Genomic DNA, 17410 nt, shown 5'->3' with positions numbered 1-17410 from the left:
ATGCAATCCAGAAATACTTATGGTGCAGAGGAAAAATCAGATATCTCTTACATGATGCTATGTGAATTTGTATTGGATGTGAGGTGAGTTTAATATTTCAAATTATTACTGCAACAGCTACACTGATTGGAGTGAATTTCTCATCACTTGAAATCATTATCTAAAATTTACTTATTCTCTATGGGAGGGGGAACCCAGTGTTTATAAATTCAGTTAAAAGTGGATGGAAAGAGGAGTTTCACTTATATTTATTAAACATGATTTTTGTAATAGAGAGAATGAGTGTTTACTTGCATTATCTTGTTGCTTTGAAAATTTTCTAGAATTGCTTCACCTTTGAATAAATGATTATCTTGAGGAATTGTCATGCTTTTGCCCTGCAGCTTTTATGAAGCAAATAAACTATTTTGAGTCATGTACATTTTTAAATTGTTATTTTTCTTTGCAGTATTGTACTCTTGCTGAGCCAAAAGCAAGCGCTTGAAGAACTTAAGCAAACAGTCCAGCAGTTAAGATGCTCTGAGGCAAAATTTGCAGCCCAGAAAGAACTACTGGAACAAAAGGTTCAGGAGAATGATGGGAAAGAGCCACCACCTGTAGTGAATTATGAAGAAGATGCCAGATCAGTGACTTCTATGGTAAGTTTTACATCTGTTTACTGAATCGTGCAGCCCTGCCATTGTACTTCAGACCCAGGATCAGAGAATTAAGATATACACTGATGTGATTTAAAGTGAATGGACTTCACTTTGGATTTTTGGAGACTTGTTTGGACAAGAAGTTCAGTTGTGTGATATTTTTTCTTTTGTACATGCAGTAACTCAGTAACTCATAACAATCTCTGTCTGGGGACTTTAATTAGTCTTCTCTACACTTGATGCTTAGATCTTCATTACACTGTTTTATAAAGAAAATCTTAACCCTTGCATAGATTTAGTAAATGTGACTGAGTAGCTATTGGTAATTTCTTTGGCTGTGTTGAAGAAAAAAAAATTACAGATGTAGATAGAAAATTAACAGCAAAAATTCTTGGAATTGCTGCACGTGTTATGTAATTGAAAAACTAATTTTATGTACTGTAATTACTCTTTTATTAAAAAGAAATGAACATTGGTTTCTTTGCAACTTATTTTTAAATGTTTACATGCTCTTAATAATTAAAAGGATTTCTTTTTATTCTGATGAGACCTCATATAGTTTAAATAAGTACCTTACTTTGCTAAAATTATGTGTGACTTCCTTTTCTCAGTTGTATGCAGCTATGTGCAGAGTTTGTAGGCCGCATACAAACAAAACAGTACCTATTTACCAAAGGGACAAACAGTAGTGTTTGCCTTTATGCATTAGTTTTGACATGTAGGAGATATTTGTGACTTTTTTCTTTGAGGTTTAGCCTGACATTCTTTTTGGCCCATGGGGCAATAGCTTTGTGTAATGATAATTAAATGGTTGTTTCTGAGAGGAAATCTTTTTTCTTCCTCTGTATATTTATGGAATTTTTTGATTCCCATTCTACAGTTATACTTGTTTGTCAGTATTCTCTTGGTTCCTCTGCTGTTCAATATTTACAAGGCAGTATGAGGTGGTTGTCATTTACACTGGTACAAAACATTATTTTAGAGAGCTTGTATGTTTGTCCTGACCTAGAAGGAGTTTAAAAAGTACAAAAAGATGAAGAAAGAGAAAAGAAGAATCAGCATAATGATTGCAAAAGATTAGGAGGCTCGGAATCTTTGGGGCAGGCTATCTTGTTAGTTATTTAATACCATATCCTGTAGTAGTGCTAGTGATTAGTGTCTGCTAGGGTTAGTTGAGATGATGAGTCCAGTCATAAGAATGGTACTTTTCCCCTTCGGCTCAAGAGTACTGAAATCTGCTTTCTGGTGTCTAAACCTCTGTTTCAGTGAGTGGGAGAAAATAATCCTGTGTGCTGAGCGCAGACCTACACAGGGCCAACAGGACAAAGACACAGCAGATCAATCAGTGCCAGCGCCGTGTCAGCTCCAGTGTCACCTGCAAGGAGTGAGGGCGCATCACCTCCAGTGCAGCCACTGATGGGCCTGCAGTGCCCTAGGGCAGATGGCACAGGGTGGCTGGTTCTGTGCCCAGGGCACGGTGGCTTCTGCAGGAGGGCAAGGGAAGGGGAAACATGTAGTCGTAGGATGGTTTGTGTTGAACAAGAAGGGTCTTCCAAGATTGCCTAGTTCCAATCCCTTTCAACACCTGCCACTATAGCATGATGCACCCCTTTACAAAATCTTGCCACTTTAACCCAATGCAAGGTTGCAGACAAAAGCCATGAGACCAATTAGAAAGGGGTCTAATGATGAGAGGTAGTCTGATCAGCTTCTCAGGGAGAAGGTAAAACGGGAACAGGAAGTTGGTACTAAAGGAGGCAGAAATATTTAACATACTAAGTGATGTTGTGTAAGCTGAGGAACAGGATAATGTGGGTTTCTGTTGTTTTATTTTTTAAAGCAGTAAGTAAAAATTACTGATAAGGCAACTTGAGAAAATAAATCAGGGATGCATTTGTATGTCAGGGATAATGTTAACATGCATTTTTAACATGGATTTCCTACTTCAAGTAGCTTGCTCTAGTTTATGTAGTTCCATCTGACCTATGTTATCTCAGGGTTCAGAGTGCCTCCACCTGTTACGAAACTAATGCAAACCATTCAAGCTACCTTGCAGAGAAGACCTGTCATGAAGTGTGATGTGTTAAGTTTCATCTGAAGAATAAATTGTGCAGAATTTCCACTTCCCTTGCATCTTCAAGGCAAAGCTTGCCAGAAGGGTTAAGCTACACTTGGACATGCACACTTATTTTGCAGGTACCAGATGTGGAAGTTCTTGTCTTGTACAGGAGAATGAATGGGACTGAAAACAGGGTTAACTGTGAAAGCAGGCAACTCTATTTCCGCAGCTAAGTCAAGTTCAACATTTACATGTATAGGATAGAGCATTTACATACTGGGCATTGGTACTGAGGCTGTCTTGGGATCAAGAAGGAAATGTTGACCAGAAGGAAACTGACCCAGAAGGAAATGTTCATGATCCACTGCAGCCTGCACTGGATCATGTACATCCTGCTGTTCATGGTGTTTCTTCCTTTAGGACCTGCAGGAGCTCCTGCTCCTCAGTAAAAAACTTCACCAGCTTTTGGACTTGAAAAAGGACAGGAGCTAAATGTGCCTGATGGTGTTTGTATTGACCTTGCTTTCTAAGAAGGGGCTTGAGGTGATTGTTAAATTATTTGATGCCTGTGATGTTGGATAAGCTGTACACCTGGGCCGTTTGCTCAGTGCTTCTGCAGCACACAATAGAAGTGCTGAGAGGTATTGCAGACTCCAGGGCGTTTTTCTCTCACACAGCCTCTTTCTCAGCTGATTGCTCCAGTGAGCCAGAAGTAGTCAGGCCTGTTGTTTCTGCACGTGAACGGACCACTGTTGCCACCCTGCAGTGGAGCAGAGAGGATTAAGGTGCTGTTGGGTGGTCACTGCCAGTACTGGGGCTGTCTCCTCTCTCACAGCTCGTGCCTGAGCTGTGTTCCTGGCAAAGCAAGACTGCTCAGGTGCTGGAACCTCTCCGCTTTTAGATGCTTTTTTTCCCCTTATCATATCACTATCTGCCAGTGTGAAGAGTCAGCCTCCATCTTTTTTATGAGTTTCCTTTAAGTACTTAAGGGTTTCAGTGAGATCTTCCTGGAGGTCTGTAGCAGAAGTTCTTAAAGAGAGAGAGAAGACATGATTTATATTTAGATTGAGATTTGAGCTACCCCAGACTGGGCCCCAGACTCTGGCCTCTCAAGCCTGTGGTGCAGTTAAAATTATGTTAAGGTGTTAACGTGGGACAATGGGTTTTCTAGGTATTAGTAGGTATAGTTGTAGTGTGAATACTTTAGCCACCTTAAGAATAAGATAAACAATGTTTGTTTGCATTTTTCCCTATGCTGTGTACCAATGAGAAAATACTTGTAACTGTAAACTATTTCTAAGTGTATATAAGCTGCCATTTTAGATAGAGTAAACGGAGAATGTATGTAAATCACATTGGTTTGGACCTGTGTTGCTCCAGTCCAGTTTCCCATATATTTTAAGGGGTTCCCTGCTTCAGAGGTCTTCCTTCTCTTCTCCAGGCTGAGCAACTCCTGTCTCAGCCTCTTGTCATAGGAGGGATGATCCAGCCCTGTGATCAATTTAGTGGCTTTCCTCTGGACTTGTTCCATCTCCTGTGTTGAAGACACAAGATCTGGGTGCAGTTTTCAAGGTGGGATCTCACAGGGGCAGAGTAGAGGGAGTGAGCCACCTCCATCATCCTGCTGCTCATTGTGCTTTGGGTGTAGCCCAGGAGTGGTTGACCCTTTGGGCTGCCAAGTGCACAGTGTCAGCTCAAGTTCAGCTTTTTGTCTACCAGCACCCCCGAGTCCTTCTCTGAAGGACTGCTCTTGATGTGTTCTTTTTCCCAGTCTGTGCTCATGTCTGGCATTGCCCTGACCTGGCAGTCTTGACTATATCTCAAGATGAATAAATAATACTCTGATGGGTTGTTTCTGTAAATAAACATCCTGCTGATTTTTAAAATAGGATTTTTTTTTTTCAGTAAAACTCCATAGAAGTATAGGGTTGTAAAATATCAGAAACTGAATGTTCTTGCTGCTGATTGCTCATCCTGGTATTGTTCAAGAGGATGACTCTTTCTTCAGCTATAAGTTCATTAATGTTTCTCCACTTTTTCTGGGAGCAGTTCATCTAAATGAACTGATACACTTCTGATATTCTGTATTCTCTGATACACTTGAATGTGGTTATATATTCCTCTTCAGAAATTAATTGTAAACACTTGTTTTGCAAATTTTTTTCCTGAGAATTAGAAAATTATAGTTTGCTTGTGTTGTCAGCATCCATAGGAAGCAAATTTTTGTGTCCTCAAGCCACACGTATTTTTTTTTTTGTAATTTAAAATTTAAAAGAGGATATGCAAAGCAATTTTCTTTCATATCTCCTAAGTATTTATATCATATAAATAGAGCCAATTTCATGGTGGAATAGTTTGTAAATTGTTTTGTTTTCCTTCTCTTACATTAGGTAACTGTATAATAGAATACTAACGAGTGAAATTCTGATATGCTGTTAGGGATGTTTTTATAGACAGTGTAATGTTACGTGAGTGTTTTAACTTAGTTTTCTTGTTCTTTTTTGCCTCTATTAACTATAGGAAATTTCATATTCTGTTAGTGTCTTCAATATGGTTTGCTTTAGTCAATATATTTTTTGAAGTATGTTTGCTGTGCATTTGTAGGCATGTACTCACTTTGGGAAAAAAAGGAGAATGATTCTCCTTTTTCAATCAGGTTATCCTAACACGGAGTAAAACAAAAACGTATTTTTTGTTATTTCTGAACATTGTATTTAACTATTTTGTCATTGTATATGGAAAAATGAAACATTTTTTTTTACTAGCAGTGATACTTTTCTACTGACTTATCCATGCAAGACAGAGATAATTATAATGCTGACAGTACTACAAGTTTAAAATATTGGGTTTGAGCCCCCAGTTATTTATGCTATTCACTATGTTAATGGGAGATTCATAATTCACATTTTATTCTGTACCTGAGGTATGGAGACACTAGAAAAAAGCTGGTTATTCCTTTTAAACAGATATATTTTGACAAAAATGTAGTAGTATCCGAAGTGTTATGTATTATGTCGCTTTATAAAATTCAACTGCAAGCTACTTGAGCTAACTTTTCCACATTTAGGTGTTCAGTGGATGTGTGGCCTGTTGTTTGTCTTAAAGTACATAAAGTATGTTTTTGCTGTTAGTATGATCAGCAAAGCATGGCTGTAGTCCATGGTAATTAAAATGAAAAAATCAACAGCAACGAAACCTTTATATGTCTGATGATTAGATTAGAAATAAATACCTCATTAACTTTTGAATACTGCAGTGCCAGCTAACCATTTACTCAGGTAATTACATACAGTTTGATGATTTGCTTTTCATGGTAAAGCTTTAAACTTACAGCATCAGTATTGCCTTGGAAATTGTTACAGAATAAGAAGCCTTCAGGGAGTGCTTTAATATAATATAGTAAATAATTTTGTTTAGCAATCATATAGTGAAAAGTCGTGCCACTTTAATATGTTTTCTCCTTTCCCCTTACATGGTAAAAAAAAATTATGAAGATATAAACCCATTACTTTTAAGAATATGTGTTTGAAATGACATGCTGTCCTCACTGTAGAAGTCCGTCACATGGATTTATTTTGAATACTGCAGCATTTTCCTGGAGCTGGCTGACAAAACTGAGACCTGGTGGGCAAGCTCTGTAACACTTGAGAGACTTGTCAGCAGGTGGAGCTCAGTGCCAGAAGACTAGTTATGACTGAATAAGCCAAAGCTGTTAGCATGAACTCGTGAGAGAGACACAGGGCAGAAGCAAGCGAAACGCCACGGTGCAGCCGTTGGGACGTTGTAATGCCTTGTGCCAGTAGAGTTGCAGGATTAAAACTGTACACAGCAGAAAATGGTTTTATCTGTTGTAGCTTAATTACTTGAAAAAAACCCACAGAAGTTCACCTGGTATCTAATCTCTTTTGTTGTTATTCCTTTTAAAAAGGCTTCAGAGATGTTATCCTTAGTGATTGCTTTAGTAGTAAGATAAGCCAACTTTTAGTGAGGGTTGTGGGAATTAAAAAATTAGTTCTCAGTCATTACGGAAGGAAAAAAATACTAAATACATGAGCTAAAGTGCTACTTTATTTGTTTGTAAATTATTCTACCTAATCTGAATGTTTTATCTTTCCATTCTTGCTTTCTAGAATCAAAGACTTGGGGCTCTGAGTAGTATGATCAACAAACCAATAGCCAGTGTAGTCTTCTGCAGGTTTGGATTTGAAGCGAATGTGTTCAGAACTCTCACTAAAATAGTAATTGACAAGTTTAATCAAATTTAATAAATTGATTTTTTTACTGTCAGTTACATAGGTATGAAAGAGGCTTTGCGGGAGTTTGCTGTTTGATTAAATATGCTTCATTGAATACATTTTAGATGTTGAATCACAAGGTCCTGAGACATAATCTGCTGGGAGAACTACCACACTCTTGAGGTTCCTATTCTTCGGCTGTCTCAGACTATGCAGATTCTTTATTTTAAAATAAATGCAAGGAGATGATTGCCTTCTGTGACAGGCCATTGCAGTAATAGCAGAAAGCATAACAGTAGAGATAAATTTGTCATTTTTCTTACTGATTCAGAAAAATAGACACGTTCTTATGCTCTGTAATGCATCAACAAACATCTCCCTTATCTGTCCATGTAAGTAATTCTCTACTGGTTTGAGCCTCATGAAATTTATATAAAAGTAAGATTGTATTAGAGCATGGTAGGGGAGCCCTTCACAGTAATTTGGTTTCTACATTTATTAATCTTGTACACTTCCACTGCTTTATTACAAGATTTTAACTTTCATGTTGGTAGACCCAGGGCCAGAGTTAGTCTGTGCAGCATTGGTATCCTTATTCTTTATTTTGTTTTAGTCTCTGCTAAGGAAACTGCCAGTGTAGTCAAGCTGTAGAAATTTTGCCTATTTATTCATAGAATACCTAGAAATAAACAGTTTTGTTTGGTGGTTGCCTGGACAGCTGAAGTTCAGTTTTGTCTTTGGCCATTTTCCAAGCTTGCTGGCTTGGCCCTGTGTTTCTGGCTTATAGCCAGAATTTGACATGGATTAAAAGTGCCCCAAATGTCATATGCTTTTAAAAAGTGTGGAGAGGATGAATTCTGTTCATCTTTCTCTCATAATGAATATGTTCTAGCTTCTGTTTCTTCTTTTTGTAAATCCCAAGTGCCTGATGGACATATATCAGAGGAAGAACAATACAAAAGGAGATATGAAGGTGATAGACAGGTAAAACCAGTCATACTTTGTCCCACTGACTGGTCCAAAATTTACAGGATGAGAGGTCAGTGGAGCCATCATGATTCTTGCCACTGAACATGTCTAGAAGCTTCTGAAATAACTGATTGGACTAAGTTCGCACACTAAGGCTCAGAACTTAAGTATTTCTTAAGGTTAGCATATTATCTGTCAAAAAAGTGTTGAGAAATAACCTGGTCTTGGGGAAAAGCAAAACTAGAAATATAAGCCAAATTTTTGAGGAATTGAGGGAGGTGGATCATTCACAGAAACAGAACTCTTAGAATACTTGAAGTGCATAATTAGTTTACCCTCTCTGTATGACAGAGAGTTACAAGCACTTGAGATAACTACATAGAACTCTCTTGAACTGCCAAAAATGTTTCAAGAGCTTTCATTTCTTCCTTGAGGAAGCAGGCGTCACCATAGCAGTGTTATGGAACCTCATACCAACTGGGGATTTGTTATTTCAGTCAGAAGCTTTCCTCATAGACAGAAAACATTCATATGGTATCTGGCATATGTTTCTCTGTGTGCTGAGAGAAAAGTAGTAATTCTTTGCCAGAATCATCATCAATGCCTTCTTGCATCTTTTTCATAGTGATGGGACCATAGTGATGCTAACTTCTCATAGCCTCTAGGCAATGCACAGGAAGTAATGTCATAGAATTTGGCTGCTTTAAGTCACTACTCCACTCTTCTCTCTTCCTTTTAAAGTGGCTGATTAAAAATACCATTATCCTTAAAGGCAATTATGCTTCTAGAAGTCCTAAAATCTGCTATAAAATAATTATTGGAATTTAGATTTATGGGTTTTATGTAGTGTCACCGGTAGTTTTTTTGCCAGATTGAAGTGTATGATTTTATGCTTAGCTTCTGTGTTTTTTTCTGCCATGTGGGAAAGTTCTTGACTGCTACAGGCTTGAGAAACCAGAATGGCAATCCAATTTTCAGACCACTGTCTTTAAGTTACAGACCTATTTTTTTGTTCTCCTTTTTATTTTGTGTTTTTTACTGTTGGTGATTTTTAACAGTGGGGTAAGTGAAATAGCATGTTTCAGATAATCCTTTTTTTTTCTTTTATCATCTAGTAGTCAGATAGATGCAAAATATTTCTGGTCAGTTTGGGATCCAGGTGCCTGAACATCAGCACTAATCCCCATTTTTAGATTGCCTAAGGTATCCTGCCTGTGGCATGAAGCTGTGACTCAAGTCTGCCAGTCCCATGTAGTTGTCTTGGATAACCTAGGCCATAAGGAGCACTGGATATTCGAACAAGTGAAGCCCCCTTTTCAACAGGCACTGAGGTTCTTTGTTCAAAATAGTCTTTAATGGCAGGGAAAATGAAAGTTCTGTGTGAGATAGTCACTGTAACATTGTCAAAAAATTCCGGGCTTACTTATCTCAATTTCTTTTTAGGGAGGTACAAAAACAGGTCATCAAAAACTTAATTTTTATTTAGCTGTTGTGTTAGGGTAATGCAAGAAAGGCAGTGACATTTGCACGAAGATAATAGGACAGCATGAAGATAATGTCCAGGAGTTTCTGAAACTGATGTCCTCATCCTAGAGAAGAAAGAAAGCTTGGAGTATCACAGCCAAGATGTGTGGAAATTTGTCTTTCTTGGGAAACGATTGAAGGTCTTTACTTTTAGGGCACCAAAATTTTTGGTCCAATTTTGTGGACCAAAAGCAGGTTTGTTTTCTGGAAGTTACTGCAAAATCTTTCTGCAAGTGGAATAATTTTTAAAGTCTGGTCTTTTTGTCAAGTTTCTGAAAAAAGCAGGAGTTGGTGGTGTCCAGAAGCTAGAGTACAGATTAGTAAAAGCAGGGGAAAGAAGAGAGAAACCAAATACAGGATAGAGTGGCAGAGCCAGACATTGGCAGCTCCAGAGGCAGCAGAGCGTTTAGTCAGGTTCAGAGTGTGCCTAGGAGTCCTATCAGGAGCAGAATGAAAAGAGGTCAGGGACAGTGCTGAGGACAAGTCTATCATGTGGGTCCAAAATCTGTCCAGGACATAGGACCAAACATAGGTTTGGAGAAACTGACAACATACTCATGTAGGACTCATCTAGAATGAGGGGCTGGAGACAGCAGTTGTCAGTATGATTTCATGAGACAGTATTTCTGTGAGACTGTGGCTCTGACTTTATCAACACATGTTGCCACTGTGGTAAACTGAGTGCTAAATCAAAGCATAAAGGGTATTATAAGAAAAATAGAGCACAGAAGTGATACACCTGAGCTTTAGATGCAAAAATTTGTTTCTGATGTGCCTAAGAATTACTTGTTTTATTTTTAGATCTTGGCTCTGAATACTAAGATAAAATAAAATCACTTAATATTTGGCTTTATATGTAATACAGACATCTGTCATTCCTCTTTAGATTAAATTTACCTAGTTTTGCCAGAACTCTGTAACAATGAGGACTTTCACAATATCTAACTGAAATTATCTTAACTCTGGAAACCTCTGTAGCATTTACTCAGCAATTGCTGTAAAAATGTAAACAATGAGCTGTTGGTAGGGGAGAGAAAAATGGAAACACAGATATATTGGTTTGGGATTGGAGGAGGTGAAAATGAGATGTTTGACAGTTTCTGTATCATGTTAATCTGAATTTTTTTTCTTCTATGCTAACTGCTCTCTAGAGCAGTTGAACATGGTGATTGTTTATACTGAATTTAGTGTAATGCAATGAATGTTGCAGTACAGAAGGAACTGATGTGACTGAGCTGGCTATAGGTGATTGTACTGAAAGGGGATGGAGATTTTTGTGTGACTTGTAAGTGAGGGGATGTATATTTGGATAGTTCTAAAAATAATTACGGTTAAAAGTAACTTCTGAGCTAGAAACAATGAAACAAAAAACCCCAAAAGTAACTTATGGTTTATAAAACCAGAAAAGTTGAAGAAGTAATTTCTGGGTTAAAACAACAACAACAACAACAAAAACAACAAAAAAACCTTTTAGATACTCTTGTATTTTGTTAGTCTGCAAGAGAAACCCCTATCCTCAAGGAAAATCAAAGTTCAGTGTAGCTGATATAAATTCAGTTTTCTTATGTTAATTTGTTGGCTATTTAGCATAAAGGGGAGTTACTGTTTTCTTTGTAGGAAGTGGGGGGAAAACAAACCTGCAAGTGGGAATTGTAAACATTTCCTACCTAATTGGATCCTGTTACAGTGTGGTTGTGCTTACTTAGTGATGGTTCAAGTTCCAGACCACAGTAATATGTGACATAACTACCATTAATGAAGTAATGGTTTGTTTTAGAGTAATTTTAGTATGGGCCAGTGAAGTAGCTTTTTGACAAAAATGGGGCTGTTTTCATCTCAGGCTGTTTTGTAGGAATAGCCAAAGCTGTGGCTGTATTGGAAGGTTTTGGTCTGCTTCAGGTGCTGCTGCTTTTGTCTATTTGATCTGTTCAGTCCGTAGGGATTTTTATCTGTAACATGTAAATTAACACTGGTTTTGTGGATAGTTGTACGTACAATTTGATCTTGGCATTAAGTGTCTCAGCAACTGTGTAATAATGAGATTTGTGACTTTATAATATATAAATAGTGAGGAAAATATGATTTTCAACCAACATGACTGAAGTATTTCGTCAGTTATTTTCTTCAACATATCTTTTAAGAAGTTGATGCATCGAATTCTGTGGTCTTTGATTCAACAAGCAGCTTGGGCATGCCAAATAAGTACAACTTAGGAACTTTGAGGGAACACTGCTTGGCTGTTCAGACCCTTTTCAATACGTAATGATTGAAATAAAAAAAGAGAAACTCTTGACTGAACTAATAACTTCAAAGTCTTTTTGCATTTCTGTAGAAGAAGTGCTGCCTTATTTGTTTTGCCTCATCATGCTAGATAAAATCTATGAACCTCAGCTTTAATAGGATTGAAATCTTTTACTTAGTACCATTACTGAGACATACAAACTGACTCTGTCCTCCACGATGTGTAGATTTTCAAAATAGTCTTGTTTGTTTCTGTGATTTGTAGCCATGATCTATGCATGAGTTCAGTGGGCCATAGGCTTTACTTGGAGTAGAACTTGAACACTGCCAGTTTTGAGGGTTTGCATTTTTGTTGTTCTGTTATTTAAATTGGCAGATATTTGTTGTTTTGCCACCCTGCGAAGATCACTTATAAAGCCTACCTCAGTATGATGCTTAAGCTAAGCTCAAGCTGTCACAAAGTTGGTCTGTCATTTTAACTATTAACATGCAGGCTGATTCATGCTTAAACAAGTATTTGTCAAAACCAAAAGCTAACATCATATTCTGACTACCCTGCGAAACACCTGTCAGACAGAAACACCTGATCAACTTTGAGTCTAGGCATACTGCATGCTCTTTCCAGTTATAAAAGGTTCAGTTTTATTGTTTAACACATCTAACATAAATGTGCATCTGGCTAAGAACCTGTCATGTCCCATCTGACTGAAGCTCTTCAGGGTCAACTCCATGAAACTTTGTTTTATTGTGATAAAACAAATGCATCTTCTCACTGTTTGATTTTCCAAAAAGGTTACAATCACCAGTCCATCCATATTTAGTAACACTGTTTATTGGTAGAAAAAAAGGCTTTGCGTTTTGCCTGATCATGGAACACATAATGCTATTTCTTGGTGCTTGACACAGCATTTGGTGGTTTCATTAGAGCCAGTCAGTTAGTCAGCTCAAGCCAGTTAATGAATTAAAAGAGGAATCTTGATTAGTAGATGCCAATTTGTAGAGGGCAGAATTGACCTCTACAATTACCTTGTACCAGTCAGAATTGTGTGATCACAAACATAAAGACATTGCCCCTCTGGTACATTGACATGGTAGTTGGCTGGGAAGACAGGATTTTTTCTCTAGACTGTAAGAACTTCCTTTGAACTTAGGGGAAAATTTTGGTGTTTCCTCACCTCATCCCCCTAGAGAATAGTGTTTTCTGTAGACTGGCAATTGGCACAGATCTCTGCTGAAGCTGCAGCCTGGTATCCTGCAGCTATCGTGTATTTAGTCTTTTGGTGTCTTGTGAACCGTAGGAGGATTTACGGATTTCAAGGTCATGCAATATAGTCATGCTGTTCCTATTATCTGTTCTTTACATGTTGACTTTTGTCCCCTGCTTCCCCAACAGCTGTTCATGGTACAGCTGCTTCAATACATCTAATCCCTTCCAGGAACCAGACTTTTGTGACTTAAATGCCTAAGGTCTGGGCTCCACCACTGGCTTTGTAAGACACTTATCTTCAGCAGGTATTACAGAGTGTAACTGTGGCTGAAAACCAATCAAATGCAACAGTATTTGAATATATTTAATAGTATCTGGAAGATTGTCATTCCTTCTGTTAGTAAGTGTATTCTAATTAAAGTAATTGATCAGTTGTAGTAAGTGCAGTCACTAACAAATGCCATAGTCAGTTCATGCTGTGTTTATCAAATACTGCATTTAGATATATTTTAGACTGACTAACCCCCAGCTGGTATAGTTGGAAGCAGCATCAGCTGCTTAACTGGCTGATGCACAGAGTCCTTGCTCCCATGGCTTTAGTTTTCCCTTTGTGCAATTGGTACAGCATTCAGTTAGTTGATTCACTTGTCTTCCCATGTCTTCTTTGGATACAAGATGCTGAACTCTAAAGACATGCAGTCCTCTTTAGAAAACTGTGTTTTGGATGGAACCTTTGCTTGAGTAGAGACCAGGCAATTTTTTTTTTCCAGAATCTCTAAGAAGAGCCCCCCAAACTGTCCTTCCCACTGACCTGTTACCGTAGTTCTGTGTTCCCTGTACTTTTCTTGAGCATCTTTTAGCTAACCTCCATGGCAGAAATAAATCACCTGCTTGTACCTGTAATTTTCCTCTTTGTTGACATATAATCCCCCACTACAAACTGCTGAAAATATTTACTTTATGAGATTACGTTTTGTCAAGATACTGATGCCGCTGTAGTCAGTGAGACCAGAGAAGCTTTGCCTGCATAGATCTGGAATAAAAGATTGAGAACAGTTTTTGTTTTGTTCTCTGCTGAAATGTGACCTGGCTTCCTGTCTGGGGTTTTAGAGTTTTAAAATAATCAACACAGATTGTAATGAGAAAAGGAGAATGTTTTGTGCTTCTCTGTCTGCAGGGTGTGTAAGTATATATGGATTTCTGGCAAGCGTATTTTAAGTTTGTGGCTAGGAAAGACAATTCCCAGTTCCAGGTGGCATTCTTTGGCATGCACACTGCTCTTCAGGAATTCGTCAACATGCTTGTGGTAGCTGTGGGTGATCTTCATCATTTCCTTCCTTCAGCTACAGACTGTTGCAGAGAACATTAGGAGTTGAGGTATTTTGGATTTTTTTTGCAATACTTTATGTTTACCAGCCTGGATCCTCTTATAAAAATGTCCTGGACATTGTGTTTGTATTTGCTTAGTCTGCTGAGTTCGTTGTGTTGAGTACAGTATGCATAGCTTAGTTCTTCAGGCACTTTCACTGGAAAATTTTGCATGCCTCTTGTGAAATGTAGCCTAGAATTCCTTCACCTGTGGCTTTTTGTTATCAGCCCATATAATGATGATTCTAGTTCTTTTTATTAGGCCAGTAGTTGTAATAAAGTTCTGTTAGTCCTTGAGTAATATTTACCACTTTGAAAAGTTTGATGTTAACTTTTTCAAAACTGAAGCTAACTACTGTACACCTAAGACTTCACCATTCCATTCAGGAGGCACCATTACAGAACACTAATTTTTTAACTAGTGCCAAAACCCACTCTCTACCTTTATACTTGTTATTGTGAATAAGTGAACGTATGAAAACTTTAGGACATAAAATTTATTTTCTACACTAATTCCCATCTCTAGTGGAGGAATACTGATGTTTTCAGTTGCTGTTTTGTCACAATCTAGTTAATTAGAGAGGCAGTTTTCCAAATAAGAGTGATGCTGCATAACACGTGTCTGTGCAGAAAAAGTCCATTTCTTCCATTACCTTAGCAAGAATCTTTGTTCTAGCTCAAGTTTTGCTTTGTTTTGTTTCTTTCTTTTTGAAATTGAAAGGGGGATAGCAAAACCAGTCTTTGTGTGCAGAGATGTATATAACCAGTTTGAAAATGTTTTCCAAGTTGAAGTCTTTACCACTTCGAATGGCAACTGTAGTGTTGATCTTGATTAAAACTCTGGGGCAGCATTAAGAATTACTGCATTTCTTTGTTTTTCTGTGAATTTGGGTCATAAAAACCTGAAACTATTTCAGCTGAGTGCATGCGCTGTTAAGGTAAAGAATAAAATTAGCCTCTTAGATTCAAAAATGCTCCTAAGAATTTTTACATTTTAATAGTTTGTGGATGCACATTTATTCACTGCTTTTTGACTTGTGAGTCTTGATTTTTTTGAAGCAGCAGCAGCACAGCCTGAATCTTGAGCATGTTGTCCTGGCAGATGCTGACTTTCACCAGCAGCCAGTTCATCATACCAGTGGTTTTTCTCATGCCATTGGTTTTTTGAATTATAAGCTGCCAGTGAATGTGAGATGTTGGTCTTCTTGCTTTTGTGAACATTGGTACTGCAGTACAACTATGAGCACTCAGTGCAGTCTGTTTTATGTTCTCCCATTGCAACTTCATGAGCTGACACAGAATTATAGCAAGAGAGAATTTATGGGTACGTTTGGAGATATGTTACTGTGATGTGGCAATGGCAACCAAGGAAGAGAAGGACATGCCTGAAAAGGTAGTTCCCTTTCATATATAGCAAGTGCTATACAGACTGAAATTTGATAAATTTTTATTACTTGAAAGTAACATGATGGTTTGAGAATTAATTACTTTTGTACATTCAGTTAATAATGGCATTGCTGATTAATAGCAGTGCTGTTGAAATCAGTGAAACATTTCATATCTGAAAATGTACAGAACAGCCTAAGGTTTTTTAAAGGATGGAGGTCTTGATGTTCCCTGTTATGTTTCCACAGTAAAATAAACTTAATTTTTTAGGAGTATTTATTTGTTCTAAATATGTCTGTAAGTCTTCAAAAGTCTGAATTGGTTTGTTAAATTGCCTTTATTGAAATCAAGTGTCATTTGCTTGGCATCATTATGTGATCAGTGAATGGAGGTGTTTTAGGATTTAGTGGTGTAGAGATACAGTCATTAAGCAGAGAAGGAATACTTATTTTCAGGGGCTGCTCTGCATTGCAAAAGCCTTTGTCTGGCTACTTTTTCCTTCCACAAAAACAGTTTTTATATAAGATCTCAGTGCCTCAGCTTAGGTGTTGAGGTACATTTAGCAATCTTTTCTCTAGAGAACTGTTGACATTCTTGATAATTTGGTGAAATTGAAGTATCATGTTTTTAGAAATAAAAAAGCTGTTAGGTGTGTATAAAAGCTAAAATGGATTGTGTTTCTGGAAAATATTATTTTCAAAAAATTATTGCTAACCCCCATTAAGAGGTGCTCTGCCTTCATTAAGACCTGCAATACGTGTTCATGTGTTTGGAAGATTTCCTAATTATTTAAAAGGTGAAGGTGACATTTCCCTGATATTTCATATGTATCTTGAAAAATTACCCTTCTGAATGTCTTAATTAAAACAGGAAACAGAGCAGACAACTTAACCATACATTCTGTTATGATAGATAAGGATTCAAAAAAGAAAGCAAAGGGTCAGTCATATTGTAATATTCATAATTCGTTTTCAAAAATGAATCTGTTTACAGAGAATGTTTGCTGATATCTGAGCCTTTCTAAGTAAAATATGCCAAAGATTTTTCAGGTTTTTTGTCTCCAAATATTTCACCAATCTTTTGCTTAAGACTTATGCTTACTGCGGTTTCCCTGGAAAAAAAAATAAAATTACTTTCTAGCCTCTGTTGTAACTTCAAGATTTGGTATATAAGGAATGAAATGCATGAAAGTAATCATAAGAGAAAAAACTGGCATTTTGAAAGAAAACAAATGTGTTTGATAGTAAGCTGGGTAAATTCCTGAACTTGTTACAAACTGTACATATTATTAACAGCCTTTTTAAAACTTCTGGTATTAACATCGCATTGTGTTACTACATTCCTGTTGACCAGCCTGTAGTAACACTGCCTGGTTTCACATATACCAATAATGACTTCTGAGTTACCACTCTAAATAAGGTCTAAATGTTCTGAAGATATCAGGTCACTAGAATCAATATCAAAAAAACATGCCAGAAATTTTCAGGAAAAGAAGAAAGAAGAGAGCAGAAAACATTACATCACTGTTTAAATTTATGTGCACCTGCTTCCCAAATACCATAGGACTGCAGAATAATTTAAATTGGAAAAGATTTCAGGGGGTCCATCTGGTCCTGCTTCTTGCTCAGAGCAGGGCTATCTTTAATGTTACATCAGGCTGCAAAATGCCATATGCATGATGAGGCTCTAGCAACTCCAGCAATGGAAGTCCCTCCGGGAAATCTGTTTCAGCATTTGATCACTGTCCTCATTGTGAGGTTTTTGGGTTTTTTTCAGTGTCTAA

General features: G+C 37.4%; 1 protein-coding gene across 4 annotated transcripts in view; it reads left to right on the top strand.

Moving 5' to 3' along the window:
• The window catches only part of FER (FER tyrosine kinase), a 164031-nt gene that overhangs the window by 53615 nt on the left and 93006 nt on the right, over positions 1-17410 (top strand). For all 4 annotated transcript variants that reach the window (XM_066181840.1, XM_066181842.1, XM_066181843.1 and 1 more), the window contains exon 10: positions 449-638. In XM_066181840.1, coding sequence (XP_066037937.1) covers positions 449-638 — 190 coding nt within the window. The remainder of the gene's footprint in view (positions 1-448; positions 639-17410) is intronic.

Source organism: Chamaea fasciata, unplaced genomic scaffold, assembly GCF_029207755.1.
Source record: "Chamaea fasciata isolate MVZ Bird 193981 ecotype frontalis unplaced genomic scaffold, bChaFas1.0.hap1 SCAF_4, whole genome shotgun sequence".
Classification (NCBI taxonomy): Eukaryota; Metazoa; Chordata; class Aves; order Passeriformes; family Sylviidae; genus Chamaea; species Chamaea fasciata.
Note: the sequence above shows the minus strand (reverse complement) of the source record. Positions and strands in the feature narration are given on the sequence as shown.